Source organism: Scardinius erythrophthalmus, assembly GCF_964197995.2.
Source record: "Scardinius erythrophthalmus genome assembly, chromosome: 23".
In the NCBI taxonomy this organism is placed as follows: Eukaryota; Metazoa; Chordata; class Actinopteri; order Cypriniformes; family Leuciscidae; genus Scardinius; species Scardinius erythrophthalmus.
This window is the reverse complement of record NC_138243.1, coordinates 6,308,772-6,326,551: the sequence shown is the minus strand read 5'-3', so window position 1 is coordinate 6,326,551 and position 17,780 is coordinate 6,308,772. Positions and strand designations below refer to the sequence as shown.

Genomic DNA, 17,780 nt, shown 5'->3' with positions numbered 1-17,780 from the left:
AATTAAAAAACTTTTTCATATAAAATAATGGCAATTTTTAATAATTAAATAGAAACTCATTTTTGAGTTTTGACTACGAACACATGAAAACACAGCTATACAACATAATTCAAAACAAATAAATAATTAGTAATTTCTGGACATTGACTCTCAGTCTTTATTCACCTTTTTCTCACGTTTTCTCAATAAAATTAATAAAAGTATAGAATATAATAGCATATTTCTAATAGGGGCACATTGTAACGCAGTGTTACAACGTGCCCCGCCTGCACAACTGGGATTTAAACCCTGCTAGTGTCTTCTGCTAGTTAGAGAAGCATTTACTAACTATCTCAACTGTTAAATAACATATTGGAGATTAAAATAATATCAGATTTGTCTTATTTTAAATAAACACAAAAAATAGAGATGAAAAATTAACTTAAGTAAGAAAGTTACTTTTGCTATGGTTTAATAAATGTCTATGGATATCTTCCAAAAAAAACTATTTATTTTGGCGGATTTTTTTTTCTATATAGTGTTGATATGGCAACTAGTAAATAAACAAAGTTCCGTCATCCAAGCATGTGCGGAAGTATTTAAAACAAGCGTGTTACAACTAACCCCGCGTTAGGTTGTGCCCCGCGCTCCCCTACATCCATATTTAATTTGTATTACACACATTCATACACACTTTTTAATGGTCGCAAAGTTTGTTTGAACAAACTAAGTTTGAACAAAGTTCCTCATCTATTCTGACAACATTAGCTCTGTTTGAATTTGGATGCACCATTTCAAATTGCTTCATATGAAGAAAAAGGAACAAATTACTAAAATCTTGTCCTAAAATAATGAAAATGTCTTCAAATGCCCAACAAAATTACAATTTTTAGTTTGTGTCTGTTAGCATTTAGGCCATCTCTAGACTATATCAGGGGTGTCCAACCCTATTCCAGGAGTGCCTCCATCCCACAGTTTAGTTCCACCCCCAATCAAACACACCTGAACCAGCTCATCATGCTCTGAACATAACAGGTAAGTGTGCTGTAGCAGCGTTGGAACTGAACTCTGCAGGACGGTGGCCGTCCAAGAGCAGGGTTGGAATCAGGGTCTATATGCTAGTGCAGGGTTGTCCAATTTTTCCCTGGAGGACCACATCCCATGCTGGGGAAAGCTGGTGCTAAACTATGCAGGACCCCTGCAGACAAATCCAGCACTGTTGTTCAACAGAATAAGGTTTTGCATGCTGGGACCAGCATGGGATTCTGGTTGCTGTTGGACCTGCTACACCAGCTCTGCTTTCTTAAGAACAAGCACTATACCAGCTCTAATAAACAAGCAACATGGAATTCATGCTGGTTTATGCTGGATTTTTCAGCAGGGGTGTTGGCCCACCAAGCCTAAAGTACTAATGATGAAACCCTGAATGAAAGCAGAACTTACCCAATACAATCACAACAGTTTTCAGCAAGCTCATCATAGTGTCCCTGTTCCGCCGTTGACCTGAGCTGTGTCGGGACATCCTCATGGTTCGCTGACGTACGTACATAAATATGTGGGCGTAAAGAACGACCATCACCACGAAGGTCACCAGGTTGAAGATGGCCCAGAAGCCCAAGTAGGAGTTGCTGTAGAGGGGGGCCATGTTGGAGCAAGTATCTATGGCACAGATGCAGTTCCAGCCCACGCTGGGAATGGCGCCCATGATGATAGACATGGTCCAGATGATGACGATAACTACAACTACTCGTCGATTGCTCATGCGGGTATGGAGCTGCATGCGGAACACAGTTATGTGGCGCTCAATGGCTATAGCTAACAAGTTAGCAACTGAGGCTGTTAGGCTTGTATCGATGAGGCCTTGGCGAAGCAACCACGTGCTGACTGTAAGCCTTCTCGTATTGGGTCCCGTGTTGAACATCAAGTAGAAATAGGCAAGTCCCGCAAAGAAGTCCGCAGCTGCTAGGTTGGCCATTAGATAGTAGATTGGAAAATGAAATCGGCGGTTGACGTAGATGGCCACCATCACGAGCAGGTTAGCTAGCATAATAAAAATACACACTGTAATCCCAAGTCCCATCACTAGCTTGCTTACGGCGTTCCATTCTGTGGCCAGATACTTGTGACTACGATTGTAAAAAAAGGCAATGGTTTCATTGTAGTAGCATTGTCCGTCGTCCATCCTGAAAGGTTGTGTTTCTGAAAAAAATATCAAAAAAGGTGTTAGAGCTTCAGCATTATTTGAAATCTAATGAAAGGTCACATATGGCTTTAAGGCTTGCATTATTTATGGCATGTAATTTCACATTGATGCCATACACAGTAGACTTGCCACCCACATGCATTGATGCCAATTGATTTAGAGCCATAGGCACAATGATCATAATTCTGAAATAAAGTGTTGATGGTTTTTTTTTTTTTTTTTTGTGACATTGCAGAAGAGCATTTATAATGCATGTTACATCCACATAAATTAACTGGTAATAAACCTCTCAACAATGTGCACTTATTTAATTCAACAGTATGTCCAGAACACAGTGAGATATTTCACATATCAGCTTTTTAGCATGCAGTTTCCATCTGGTCCTGTTTTATTAGCATGTTAACGCATAATGTTGACCAGGAAAGGCCAACTAAACACTGAAAAAAAAAATACAGCTTGCATAAACACACAAATGGGGAAAATGGTAGTCTGAAGCATGGGATTCTAACTCTCAAAACTAACTATTAAACACATCAATGCAGGACTGAATTGAGCGATTCTTCCTCTCCGAACACCCAACACAGGAAATAGGCCCCATTTGGGCATTGCAAGATAAATTAACCCTTATTATGTGTAATCAGTAAAAGTAATCAGTAAAGTTCAGCAGGGTTTCATTATTTTTCAAGAATCATTGTGGTAACATTTGTCTAAAGTCTCAATATCTCAGTCTCAATATCTAAATTTGCTTAAATTACATTCATGAAGTTATTAAACCTTTAAAATTACTTTATGGAAAATTGTGTCATTTACTAACACATACATTGAGTAATCTACCAATGGTTGTTCTTTTACCAGCAATTACAATGGATAGGGGCTAGAGCTTTTAATCCTTAAAAAGCCAAACATGTGATGTTAGTTATTAGTCCCTTTGGATGTATTGACATTTCCTTCTCACTCAATTTCACTGTATTGAAAAGTGTGACCAAGGTATTCTCAAAAATGCACACTTTGTTTTCCACAGAAGAAAGTTGAACAACATGTAACTGAATAAACAATTTGGGTTTTAGGTTGTGTTTGAAAACCTGGTTGCATTGAATATCATAAAAAAATTAAACAATTTTAAATAGAACCATTTATTGTAACTATTAAAACTTCAAAACAGACATTTCTTTGAGCTCACATGCAGCTATCTCAGGCTCAGCATGCTATCAATTGTTTAGAATTCAAATGCCAAGCAAGAGTGGATGACCTTTCCACAGTTATTGTGTACTTCTAAAGCTATCATCACCACACATTGGTCCATAGTGCTGGGAGATAGACAGACAGATCCTGTCATTGTGTTTCAATGTGTTTTATCATATAGCCTCAGGCCTCTGATCTTGCTAAACTAAAGGCAATGAACAAGAGCTGTCTGTGCACAAATGTCTGTGAACTTCCTCTCTCAGCTGCAGCAATGCTCAAAGCCACATTTTCAGCACTGTTGCTGAACCCATCCTCAATGGATAAAGACAGAGAAAAGGAAATTCCAGAACGGCCTTGGCTGAGTGCATTTGATAACATTGTATCTTCACAGTTCGGCTGTATCTCCTGCTAAAACAACAGTGCAAGACTGCAACTCAAGGAAACATTATGTGAAAGTAAACACTTGTTCTAAACAGTGTTTAGAAGGTCTACATAATTTAATTAATACAAATAATTACCAGTCACTTTGCACTCTCTCGTTTTCCAGTTGATTCACCCAAATAATTTGACTTCTTGCAATGATGCCTTTTTGCAATTACTTTTGACCATTCATACAGTGAAACATGGTTTAAAGTGTCCAAATACTTTTTGGCACCATTGTAGTTTCAATACACCCAACACTGACATATTAATGACAATCTTGGTTTAAATAAATGAGACAAAGACCTTAATCCTCAATACTGATTAGCATCACAAGCAAACAATACTATGCAATATAGATACTCTGCAGGAAAGCTTTCTGAGAATGAGGTTAGGGAACGAGCAACGGCACCAGTCTTGAATTATTTCAGTATTGGTCCCTTGCCTGACTGAAATTACAATGCAGGCATTGTTCTGCACCCATCCTATCAAAAAAACAAAACAAAAAAAACAAACAATGAAACTGGATTTTTACAAAGAATAAATTGTTCACATTAGTGCATAGTCTCTGTGAAGCAATACTCCAATGTGATTCAGACACAAATGTTACTAATTTATGCCATAATTAGGCAGGCATGTGAAAGCTGTAAACAATGAGGAGGATGAATTCAGGAACTCAGGTAAAGTAGTGGTGGATTCAAATCGACTTTTTGAGGGCAATTCTAGGTAACACTTTATTTTCAGGTGAGGTAGTTACACGTTACTACACGTACTATAGTAATAACAGTAAATTATGCATAATTACAAGTAACTAAACCTAAACCAAACCCTAACCGTAACTCTATAGTAAGTGCATGTAGTTTTGAGTAAGTAACTTATTTGAGTAAGTACAATGTAACTATCACCTTAAAATACAGTGAAACCTATTTCTGTACTAAAGATATAGGCTACAGTATTACAAAAGATAATGTGTCATATAGGCTACAGGCAAGGCTCTCGATTACAATTAATGTAATGTAATGTACCAAATGCTTGTTGTATTCCTTATTTGCAAGTTGCTTTGGATAATGCAGAAATCTACTAATTGTTCAGTAACACTTTATTTCGATCGTCCACTTAATACATTCTACTGACTATAAGTAACTTTGCAACTACATGTCAACTAACTCTCAGTATAAGTAGACTGTCTGCTTAATTTCTGCTAACACTTTATTTTGATGCTCCTTAACAGACATTCTACAGACTATAAGTAACTTTATAACTTTTATAACTAACCTAATAGTATACTAAATAACACTCTAATGAGAGTTAATTGACATGTAGTTGCAAAGTTACTTATAGTTAGTAGAATGTTTAAAGTGGACCATCAAAACAGTGTAACCAACTGTTCTATATGCTAACTAAATATATACAATACTATTTATTATTATACCAGTCGAAAATATGCTTTGCAATCGTTGAACTTCTGCTTTGTTTCATGAGAAACCACATCCATCTGACCCCATTAGACACTTCTAATTTGGGAGGAAGTTGTTTGTTTCAGTCTGAACATTGTAACCATAATTGTTCCCCTGGAGCAAAACTCTGTAAGACAACAAGTGTCATAAAACCTGTTTTGACATGTTCTTCCATGGACTTGAACCTCAGGTTTATCTGGGACTCGGTTGCAGATGTGCTGATGGTTACTTTCACCTACTGTCTCTAGCACCCTTAGGCTCATACAAGCCTCCAAATATTTGGTTTGGAGTGCACACCGTACATACAGTGTCCCTATATTACATGATTCTCAGACAGCCTCTGTCTATGAAAACAGATAAATACATATACTGTGTAAATAAATAAATAAGGGAAGCGCAATGTTGCGTAAAGCACCAAATTGTCATACTTAAGTAAAAGTAAAAATGCCTTCATGGAAAGTGAAGTAAAAGGTAAAGGTACTTATCCGGAAAATAAATAAAAGTAATTGATTTAAAATATACTTAAGTATCAAAAGTATTGCGTACAGCCTCAGGAAGAGGCTACAACATGATGGACTGCATAAATGACACGAAAACAGTACCAACTTTGTTATTGCTTATCACAAAGAACCAGCCACAACTTGATTAATTTATTTGGAAACATCAATCTTGAAACACAGTGAGTTTAAAGTTAGGCATCAAATCCCCCTAAAGAAAGGGTTTTGATCTGCACCACAAATGTGTGAGTGGACTGTTACAAAATCGTTTTGAAGTTCAGTAGAGTTTGCTGAGAACTCTGGGCAGTTTCAGTGTTGTTTTCTGTTTTGGCCTTGAGATGTTAGTTCAGTACTAGAAGTTAGGTGGCCTTGAATTCTCATCTAAAACACAAGAAAAGAGAAAATGGGAAAACATAACCTAGCTCACTTCTACCAACCAGCGGATTACACCTAAACCTGAAACCCAACCAGCCTGCTAAATAGACATTTAGTTAGTAGTACCCTAACAACATGGTTCAAACAGAAGTGAGCAAAACCGCAAAATGGCCAAACTGCTAAAAAGCAAAGTGACCAAGAACCTTTAGTTTTCATTTTGTTTCTGCAGTTTGAAAGAGCTTGCCCAATCAAACTTTCCAGAAAAGTTCACTCCAGCTGGGAAACACTCTTGAACTACCATGAGTCTGTGGCGAATACGTATAGGTGTGGTTATTTGACGTGGACATTTTCTGCGGTTCATTTCTATTGTTCAGTCCGTCAAGGTCAGACTCGACTAAAATCATGAACACCCTGGAGATCAAATGTATTTCAAAATTATTTTTATCCCAAGGGAAGAGAGTATCTCTTATGTGCAAATCAGCGAAGGACATCCTAACATTGCACAAAGCAATTTCTGATGGCTCAATGTGGTAAGGGCTTCATCCATCTGCCTAAAGCAGGTTTATCCAATCCTGCTCCTGGATGGCCACACTGAACCAGACTTCCAGACACTTGTGTTGGATCAGGTTGGCGCTAAACTCTGCAGGACGTTGGCTTTCCAGGAGCAGGACTGGACATCCCTGATCTACAGCATTGCTACAGCAAAAGCCTCTTTGCAACACTTGGTGGCGGCACTCCACTGGGGAATGGAGTTGGTTAGTCTGGTGGCACACCACACCAAAAAGACGTAGGGATCCAAGGGAGGCAGTGGCCCCTCCCAAAGTTAAGAAGTCACATAAATAGAGCATGATTGGGGTGCAAAAATCTGTAATATCCGGTTCTGTAGAGCCAGTCCATGGGCAACAGATAGCTCTGGATGCCCTACACAACTGTTTGTGTCTAATTCTTCGTTATTACATCCTCAGGTACTCTTCATGTCATATTGACTTATCGTATGGTGCCCTCAGAAAACTAATGGTCACCATTCGTTTGTCTTGTGGAAGACCTAAAAGGTGGAAGGAAAGAGCTCTCAGTACTTTAGCTACTTCCTCTAATTCCATTTCTGATCCTATTTCTGAAACCTGACTGGTCAGCTGCGGTGGCATGGTGAGTGGAGTGCACTCAGCTAAAAGTTAATTTTGTAACTATATTTAAAAACACAATGTCATCAACTCATTTTGGAACCCAGAGAAACGAAACACTTTGACTTGCATTGATTGATCGCACTTCTATGGTAACCAGTAAAACACAGTGACACAGACTTAAAGGGATAGTTCGCCCAAAAATGATATTTAACCCATGATTTACTCACCCTCAAGCCGTTCGAGATGCATATGTCAATCTTTTTTCAGACGAACACATTTTCAGTTATTTTAGAAAATGTCTTAGATCTTTCAGTGGTTATAATGTGAACCTATGGGGTCCACCTCATTCAAGTCCCAAAATGTGCATGCATCCTTCACAAAAGTAATCCATCCGGCTCCAGGGGGATAAACGAAGGCCTTCTGAGGGTAATCCGTGCGGTTTTGTCGTAACAATATGACGTAGAACGTAGTGTAGGAAGTGTCGTGACGTAGAACGAATGTAGAGTTTTGTTTTGCTCTGCTCTCTGGCTGCGCTGTCACGCACGACGTCACTCGTCACATTCTATGTCACGACGCTTCCTACGCTACGTCCTACGTCATACGCCAGCATCCATCTCCGTGAACGCACGTCGACCACTACCGGAAGCCAGTTATTTTTGTTTATAAAGTTTTAAATATGTATATTTTTACGACAAAACATTTAGTTCCTCCACATAGAGGAATTACAATAAAACAGATTGAAAAACAAAACCTTTGAATCTCCTCTTCTTTGTTCAGGCTGCCTCACTTGATGGCCCATTAGCCATTGGGGGAGTGTCTATGTCACACCCCTGGTCTGAATCTCATTAATATTGATAGGCCATTACCACTCCCATGCATAAACCTCTTCTGACAAAAAAAAAAAAACTGTTTTACAAAGTTTAAATCAATGTATTGTTTTATGTGAACGATTAGGCAGGATGATTTTCACATCATTTTGAAGCCAGAACTCGAAGCGACAGCATTCATTAGTCAAAAGTCTTGTTGACACATATTTAGTATGTGTTTTGTGGTCTTATTTCAGCAACTTTCATTTGTATTTTTTTTCCAATAACCACGCATAAACATTATTCTCTTAAAAATTCAAACATATACATGCATGTTGATCACATATTATGGTAGCCCTGTTTGTGCTATATAGAGTGAATTTACACCTTTGCCATTAACATGTTTATAAATAACTGAAAAAAAACACAAATGTCAGAGCATGTCAGAACACCTCCAGGGCCCAGAAAACCCCTCAGACCCCAGAGGGTTAAACAGGGACATAGCATGACAATTAAACCAAATGCAAAATCACCCTTAAATATGATTTTCAACAAACAGTCAAGGAATCAAATTCAAAATGCATCACCAATCTGAATCAATTCCATAGATTCAGACAGATTTGCTGAAGTCTAATCGTTCAGACTGATTTGTATAGGATTGACACGAAAATAACTTTTGTCTGCCATAATGTGGGTCACTGTCAAAACAAACCAAACTTCACATGGACAGTTGTTTTTGGAAATGTTGACACGGAAGACCTGTATAGTGAGATATCACACAATTCAAGCATACAATCCTCCAGTTCTTCAGAAAGTCCAGATTATGCAATCTACATTTGGATCTTCATGGTTCAGTCATTTTTAGATCTGAACATGGGAATTGTTTGGTGAATGCAATCAACCTATAAGTTAACTTAGCTGTGTATGGTGGCATTATCTCCCTGAATTATAGGAATGTCATGGCAGAACAGTGTTTAATCCTGGATAGGAAGCATCTGGTCCTATAAAGTGCTCTTATATTCCATGGAAGCTATAAAACCTTGCAAAACAATCATCAGACCTAATGACTCCCACAAAGATGGCTGCCAAAATCATTATGAAACACAATGATTAACATTTGGAAAATTCACTTGAAGGAAATAGGATAAATGATTATTTCAATTTAATTCAAATTTTTTTTTAAGATATAATGGTTTCCAAATGACTACTCCCTGACATGATATTGCTCAGTTTTTGCTCAGAGTGGGTCACGGGGGTTCAATTTTGTGGTAAGTTTGAGGTTATACTTTTGTGGTATTCATAACCAATCCTGTAAAGTATGCATCTGTCTCCATTAAAGAAATAGTTAATCCAGAATTGAAAACTATGTCTTCATTTATTCAAAACCCATATGACTATCTTTCTTAATGAAACGAAAAGGAATATAGAAATGCCCTGACTACTCTTAAAAATCTAAGTGAAAGTGGAATGGATATTCAGTGTTATTTTATAATATTATAGTTTCAATAGTAATAATAATATTATTTTTTGATTAGCTTTTTCTTTTTCTAAAAAGTTTTTGTCTTATTCTGAGTTTAATTTGTGGTTGTTGTTTTTCTTGTGCTTTTGTCATTAGTATTACTAATTAGGTATAATTTATTTTTGTTTCATTTTAGTTTTAGGAATAGTTTTAGTAAACAATAATAACCCTGGGATGGATATAGGGGCTTTCAAGCTCAAACAAATGACAAAAAGCGGCATAAAAGTATCATAAAATAAGTCATATAAAGCCATATAATGGATTTGCATGAGGAACATACCAAATATGAGATGGTCAAGATCCAGTACACCAGGTTTGACGTCAACCACATATCAATGGTTGTCACCCGTCATCATTGACAAACCTGGTGTCATCAATACATGTAAACCATTCCAGAGAAGCAGCGTGAACTTTCTTCATAATCTCTCCTATTGGGTTAAATGGAAGAAGAAAGTCATTTTGAACAATATGAGGGTAAATATGTTTATTTTTGAGATTTCTTATCAGGTTTTCCTTCACAAATGAGGCAATTTTGGTGTTGTGAATCATGGAGCCACTCTGTTTGCTTTGAACTGTGAGTTTTCTTTTGTTATTAAGACATTTTAAACACACATACTGCTAATTGGCAGTCAACTTAGTGATTCATCTCCGCAGCTGCATTTGTTATTCTAATGTAGTTGCTTTTAGCCCTTATGACGTGGTTCTGTTATTTTATACACCCTTATATGTCAAAATTGTTTACTCAGTTTTCATTCTTGAGGATATTACAAGTAGGGTCAAACGTGTACCCAACACAAGTTACTCTATCTTGTTAATCTTCTCGACTCAACTCTCTTGGCAACATCTAGGCGTGAGATGAGGGACTTCCTGTGTCATTCGCTGTTTTATAGAACACCCAACTTGAAACCAGTTAAACGTGGTCTCATTAAGCTGGCATCGGTTAGAACTGAGCAAATTATACACTCAAAAAAATGCTGGGTTGTTTCTGTAAACAAATTGTTGGGTTGATTGTGCTGGGTCAAAAAGTTGGGCTGTTTGGGGTACTGTAAACACATTATTGGGTTGATCATGCTGGGTCAAATGAGTTGTAAGGGGGTCATTCACAAATAAACCGCTGGTTGGGTTATTTTGACCCAGCAACTGGTTACTTTTTTCATTCTTTGCGGAACTTTCTGGATTCTTCACTTCTGACTCGAGGAGCACGCCACTCGGAGCAGGCAGTGTTTTATGGTAAGTTAATATGAATGTTTACCTATATTTTTAATAAGTTGTGGTGGTGGCAGCAAGCTAATTTCACTGTTCAACATACAGTCTTTGATATGGAAGTGTGAGGGGTAACTATTTATTTCTGTGAAACATTAATTAGCCACAGCTAGCCGGTTAGAATTTTTTGACAAAATGGCACGTTAAATCCTTAGTTGAAATTAAACCAGCTATATCAGCAGCCTTTTTGAAATATGCAGTTTAAATTCTAAATTCATCATGTAATTATCGTAGGCCTATTCATTGTGGACGTTGCGTATTTAAAAGTGAGATAAGCGTTTTGTATGAAATCCATACGCGCACTTTCCTCACAGGGCTCGCACGTAAAATCAGCGGGAAATGAGTCTCTAATGTAGGCTAGCTAGTGAGTTGTGAGTGAAAAGTCTGCTGGCGTAGTTTTAGAAATACTCGTCAGAAGAAGTGACTGAGGTAAGTTCCAGCACAGTCTGCGTGTGTTTTCTGTAATGTCTCGAACATCGTTTCTGCCAAAAAAGGCTTTCAAGAGCTTGATATAGCCTAGTTTTTATTATGTAGGATATGACTTGCAATCTTTATAGGCTACAGCGACTGAGGAAAGGAGAAATAAATGGACAGGCGTCAGTTTTGAGAAGAAAATTATACCCGTTTAGTTGAACGAATGATCGTCAATATTTAAAACTTAAAAAATGCAAACTTACATGATAGCCTACCCGAAGTAATTTATTGTGTGTAACATCTAAACGAGGCGATCATCAGCGCCAGTTAGGAGATTAACGAGCAGCTTTGTGGGTTTGTGAGTTTTAACGTTAAAGACACTATCAACATTACAGTAATATTTTACTTTTAATAAAGTAATGTTTTATTTGAATGCCTTAATGTTGATAATATTTGTCCAAATTACTCTTTTATTACTATTACTATAATTCAGTTTGCAAATACTGAATACACATTTTGTTTGTTTTTCACATTTGGTCATTTAATGTTTGCAATATTTTAATTACATATTCAATAATAAATTGATACTTCCACAAAAAAAGCTTAACTTGCATGTCAGTTTTATTGCAACACTCTAAGTGATTGTCTGGGAAGCAGACACACTCTGTCAGTTTAAATCTAAACTAAAACGCATATCTTTTACCTGGCATTCATATAGAACATTATACATTTCTATTATTCAAATCAGTTAAATGATTATTAGGCTGCATAGGTCAGCCGGAACCGAGGACACTTTCCTATAACACCTGATGTACTCATTATTTAATAAGAAGAATGGCATCTATGCTAATTTTTGTCTTTCTGTTCATTCTAAAGTTTACTGAAGTCAGCCGGATCCAGGCCATATCCAGATCAGAAGGTGGACCTGCGCCTGGACCCATCCATGACGCTTCCCTGAAGGGCCAGCCTCATCAGCCCTGTGAAGGCCTCATCGACACGACTGATCCTCAACAAACTCGTCTCCATACCGGTGTGATAACTCCGACTTCCAAACAGATGGAACTGGATAAATATTCTGAATTTTCTTATTCAATCTGACCTCTGACCTGTAATGCTGCCTGAATCATAATCATACACTGTTCGCTCGATGGCCAGAGGAGAACTGAACGACTGAGCCTGCGTTCTCCCAAGGTTTTTTTCTCCATTCTGTCTCCTGATGGAGTTTTGGTTCCTTGCCACTGTTGCCTTAGCTTTTGGCTTGCTTAGTTGGGGACATTTAATATTCAACAATATTATTGATTATTGATTTGCCTTAAGGTGGACAATGACGCAATTTTTCATCTGGAAACAAACTTTGTTGTATTATTTTCATGTTACAGTATTACTGTGAAGCTGCTTTGATACAATCTGTATTGTAAAAAGTGCTATATAATTAAAGATGACTCTACTTGACTTGTGTAATCAACAGGTGAGGACCAACATGGTTGAATATTTACAAAATGAGATGACTGGTGAATTGCTACACATTCTGTGCCTCAGGGATGAAATGAGGGGGACATGTCAGACCTTTGACATTGATTAACATTTGTATTCAATAACGAAAAGTATTAAAGAAATGTATAAAATTTAAAAAAAAATTAAATGAGATTGAAATCACATATACTGTGGCCTCTCTGGTTTATTGTATTACAGAGATAATAATTATTTTACATTCGTAATATAACAAATATTTGTTACTAATTTTATTAAGGCACTGAGACAAGAAATAACCCAGCACATGAGTAAGACTTAACCCAGCAAGAGGGTTAATTTCACCCACTGGTTGAGTCAAATGAATGACCCAGAAATATGGGTTAAATGGTAAAACCCAGCACTTGGGTCAAACCAACCCAGCGTGTGTTCTGTCCAATAGTGACCCAGCGGTGTGGTTAAGGTTGGGTTATTTTTTAACCCAGCAGTTTTTAGAGTGTAACATGCTAACTAGCAGTAACAATTATAATCTTGACTTTTGAAGCTTTACGAGGATTACTTAAATGGGTAATAGATTAATAAGATGGATTCACAAATGAATGTGATCTAATGAACTTGATATGTTGTTTTACAAGCATGACAGAACATTTAAATAGAGTATTCACTGACATCAAAGTAAGAAAACTTCAGGAAGAAGCCAAAAGGTGATTGAATTCACTCTTCTAAACTATTAAACTCAAGTTTCCCCCATAACCATGAGGCTGGATGAGATCACAGTTGTGTCACACTTGTGTATGGGTGTGTCCTGGATTCATATGGGCTGCACACTCCAACATTTCCAACAATGCATCTTGTATAGACTATATGCCAAGTGAGACACACATTTTAATACAAACAAATAACTTTCAACTTATTAAAATATTAGTTTTACTGATTAGTCTTTGACTCTCAGAAAACCAGTCAAGTACAGGTTATATTTTCTAAAGAAGGTAGATTTTGAATATTAAATTAAGATCGTTATTAAGACCATTATTTTTTTTTATATATTTTTTTTTTGGATAAGGCAATTATTTTCATAATTATTTCCATTTTCTAGGCTTTTATACCATTATTTTCATAAACATTAAGTATGCCATTCCCCAACCCCTCTCATAATTCTCTACCACAGTGGGGAAAATCATATTTTCATTACTATGATGCAACTTAATATTACAGTAAATATAATTTTATTGTATTGATTTTATATATCATGTATTTTACTGCTTTTAATTCAAGCTGACATTTTTTTTTAACTCGGTGTATTACATAAATGTTTTACTTGAATGTTGTTAAAATATATTGTAAAAATAAAAAATCAGAACAAAGTTTGGGAGAAACATGATCTAATTTTCATGAAAATAATGTAAATTTGTAAAAACATTCTCTCTTTACACCTACAAAAGGCTTTTTTTAAATATTTGTTTATATCCTGTATAGAATACACCCCATTTTTTTATTTGTGTCTATGTGTGTGTGTGTGTGTGTGTGTGTGTGTGTGTGTGTGTGTGTGTGTGTGTGTGTGTGTGTGATACACCCAACAAGTAAGCAAGTCATCACAAAGTTACAACAACCTACCACAATACATACAGTGAGCTTGTCTTTGAAGTTAACCAGACTAGACGCCATAAACTCCAGTAAGGACATAAAACAATCTAAAGATAACAGCTTGACACCAACACCACAACAAATCATTATCCTATGAAGATAACCAACAGTTTCGAAATCAATAAACCTTATAGCTGAGCTAAACTGTTTTGACATCTGAAACTGCAACATTCAAAGCAACAAACCACACATCTCAAAAGATCACATATATCAAAATACAATATCTTATTTATACCACTGACTGGGTGGCCATTAAAATAGCACACAATAGAGCACAATCATCAACCAAAACTTGCAACAAGTCACGGGACCTCCCAGCCATGCCCATTTCGACCTATTTATTTAGAAAGCGCCATTGCATCTATAATTGAAGGCCACTGAACACATTTTGGAGTTTGATATCTCCCTTCAGCAGCTCTGACACACAGCAGGAAGGGCAGGAACCAGCACTGGCATCCCAGCTCCGATCGGCTCCACAGCTGCTCCCAGTCCTGACCTGGGAGGCCATGGAGTACCATGTGTGTTTTTTGTAAAGGGGAGGCTTTCCTGTCTCTGTCTAGCTTGCGTCAGACCAAAAACCTTGGCACTAAACATGTTAAGTCTACCCATTTTAAAAGAGCACAATGCAGGAGAAAAAAAAAAAAAACGACAACAACTGTATTTTTACTTTCATGCCGTATGTATTTTACTCTATAATAAATATTGTCGAATATATTCAGTCGACTCTAGGTTCAAACAAATACTACAAATCTAAAGTCTGAGATACACCTGACTGCACAATGTAAACCCGAATAAGTTGACAAAACTAAAAAAAAATGAGGTAATCGGTTACATCAAAATTGTATAAGCTACGCATTTTTAGTTAGTTCACATCAAAATGAAAATTCTGTCATTTCACTCAGCTCAAGTTGTTTCAAAACTGTATGAATTTATTTCTTCTGCCAAACACAAAAGATGATATTTTGAAGAATGTCGTAACCAGTTGATGGACCCCATTGACTTCCATAGTATCTTTTTCGACATTCTTCAAAATATCGTGTTTGTGTGTTCAGCAGAAGACAGAAACTCATACAGGTTTGAAACAACTTGAGGGTGAGTAAATAATGACAGATTTTTTTATTTCGAAATGAACTATTACTTTATGTTTAAGAAAAGTTTAAGCAAGCAAGTATTTTAATTGCTCTTAACTTGAAATATTTGAGTAAGCCAATTCATTCATTCATTTAACTTAAAATTATCATGTGATCTCAACTTAAATATTTTTAATAGAGGAAACTTGGCTATAGCTTTAACTAGTTAGTTCAGTAAATGCTAAAATCCCAGCCCAGTTTCAGCTAAATTTAAGGGTTAGGGTTAGGGTGGGTTAGGGTTAGGGTTAGAGTTAGGGTATTTACGTTCGTCTAAATGAAAAGAAACAAGTTCATAAAACATAAAACAATTCAGATTACTTAAAATCTGTCAGTTTTATAAACTCAAAAGAAAAAGAAAGTTAAAAAAAAAAAACTTGTAAGTCAATTCGATTTAACTAATTTGTTTAATTTAAGTTCACCCTACTCAAACGAAATAAATATTTTGAGCGTTAGGGTTACGGTGCATCCCAGGAAGGTCAAATAGAAAATTTTGCTTTGTTTTGGTCTAAACTTTATCCTTAAATTTCCATTAAAGTTATTTGATAGTTTTGATGAGGTTCCGTTCACTCTGTGAATTGCCAAATAAATCAAATGTACAGTCCATTAGGCAGCTTAACTGTGGTTTCATGTGTAATCTTACTACAACTAAGTGTGACCACATCATGACACAGGCTAATGAAATGAAAATAAATTCCATTTTATCCTACACAGTCCACTCAGATCGGGACCAAACACACCTACTCATACTGTTTACTGCAAAATAAGATACTACAAGGCGTGTATTTTGGGAGCCGGCCAGAAGGGCCAGGAATGTTTGACTGCTATCAATCTGAATTTCAAACCAGAACTGGTTGGTACAACAGTACCTACACACAACACAGTATGAAAAAATTCCCCTTTTGTTAGGTACATGTTATCATCTTCTTGAGAGTGTTTAGTCTGTGTGGAAGTGAGGGGGAGGTATTAGTGTAAATTGGGGCAAACACTGAAGTTTGACACCTTTTGGGAACAGGGTGGCACTTCTGCATACCCCTAAAAAGCTTTATTAAAAAAAAAAAAAGCACAAAAGGTCTGATTTATATCTTCTAATTTATGCATCACTAAACTGATATGATGGAGGATGCATTAATTAGAGGGTAAAAATATATATTTTTTCCAGTTCCTCAGCCTCTCCTGCTGAACACTGCAACGCGTTACTGTTTTTGAGATACGAAATTTGCTTTTGCTGCATATGCATACTTAATATACGGGGAAAAACAAATCTCATGTATCATTTTCATATATTAAACCTTGAGATTAAATACTTACTTGCAGTAGTGACAGTGAACTCCAACAAAGTTATTCCAAAACTGAATAGTAACTCCTCAAAAAAAGTACTAAAAGCTCGCGTCTGGTTAAGAGAGAGGGCTCGATTGTTGTTCAGCGCTGTTTAGTCCACGGCTGTTTGTGAATATTCATTTTATTCCCTCGCAGTCGCGCGCATACGGCATGTGAGCTGGGATAATTCACCTCTGTCCCGTTACTGGGAGAACAACTGCAGCACTGAGACTCAGCAGCAACACTCTCACAGAGAGGAGAGCGAAAGAGAGAGATGTGAGGGTGACGTCACACACACACACACACACACACACACACACACACGCAAATGCAAACACTCACTGTAGGCGCGCTGGCGTGGTGCGTAATTGAAAACACATTGTCAGCTCACTCAGTAAATTTTATAAGCTGTGAGTGAACTACCTATCTTACAGTGTATATGTGCTTGTGATTCATGATGATAACTTTTTTAAATGTTGACTATTCATATAGTCATACCCAGAGCCGGATTAACGCAAAGGCAAACTAGGCACGTGCCTAGGGCCCGATTGGCGGGATGGGGCCCAGACAGAGGGACAAAAAAAAAAAAAAAAAAAAAAAAATTAAATGTCCTATCTACAATTTATTTCAAAATGTAGCCTATTAATCAACTAAAAATAGTGACGATGTTTATCTTAACCATAGACTGTTACATTACGTCACATTAACGCCAGCCCATGACTGTAGAGGCGCCAGCCAGTTTAGTCCGAGGGGACGTCAGAGGCGATCAGAGGCGGTCAACGAACGCATCCATCAGGTGCTGAGTGCGAAGCAAAAGCAGAAATAGGCACGCAAAGAAGCACAGCTCGTAATGCAGGTCATCGATTTTGGTGTGATTGCAATGTATTTTAAATATAAACTTGTGGGATACTGTAGATCAGCGTCATTTCTGGAAAAACCATTCACCGCTTTATGAGTTTAAAAGAGCGCGAGCGTCATTA

The 17,780-nt window shown here is 37.0% G+C and overlaps 1 protein-coding gene across 2 annotated transcripts in view; it reads right to left on the bottom strand.

Moving 5' to 3' along the window:
- The window catches only part of lpar1 (lysophosphatidic acid receptor 1), a 30,752-nt gene extending 13,715 nt beyond the window's left edge, over nt 1–17,037 (bottom strand). For both annotated transcript variants that reach the window (XR_014029289.1, XM_081354495.1), the window contains exons 1-2: nt 16,792–17,037; nt 1,423–2,178 (exon numbers count right to left, since the gene is read on the bottom strand). Coding sequence is in view for 1 of the 2 variants with exons in the window: in XM_081354495.1 (XP_081210621.1) it covers nt 1,423–2,161 (739 nt within the window). In the remaining variant the exon portion in view is untranslated. The remainder of the gene's footprint in view (nt 1–1,422; nt 2,179–16,791) is intronic.
- Nucleotides 17,038–17,780: the final 743 nt, after the last annotated feature.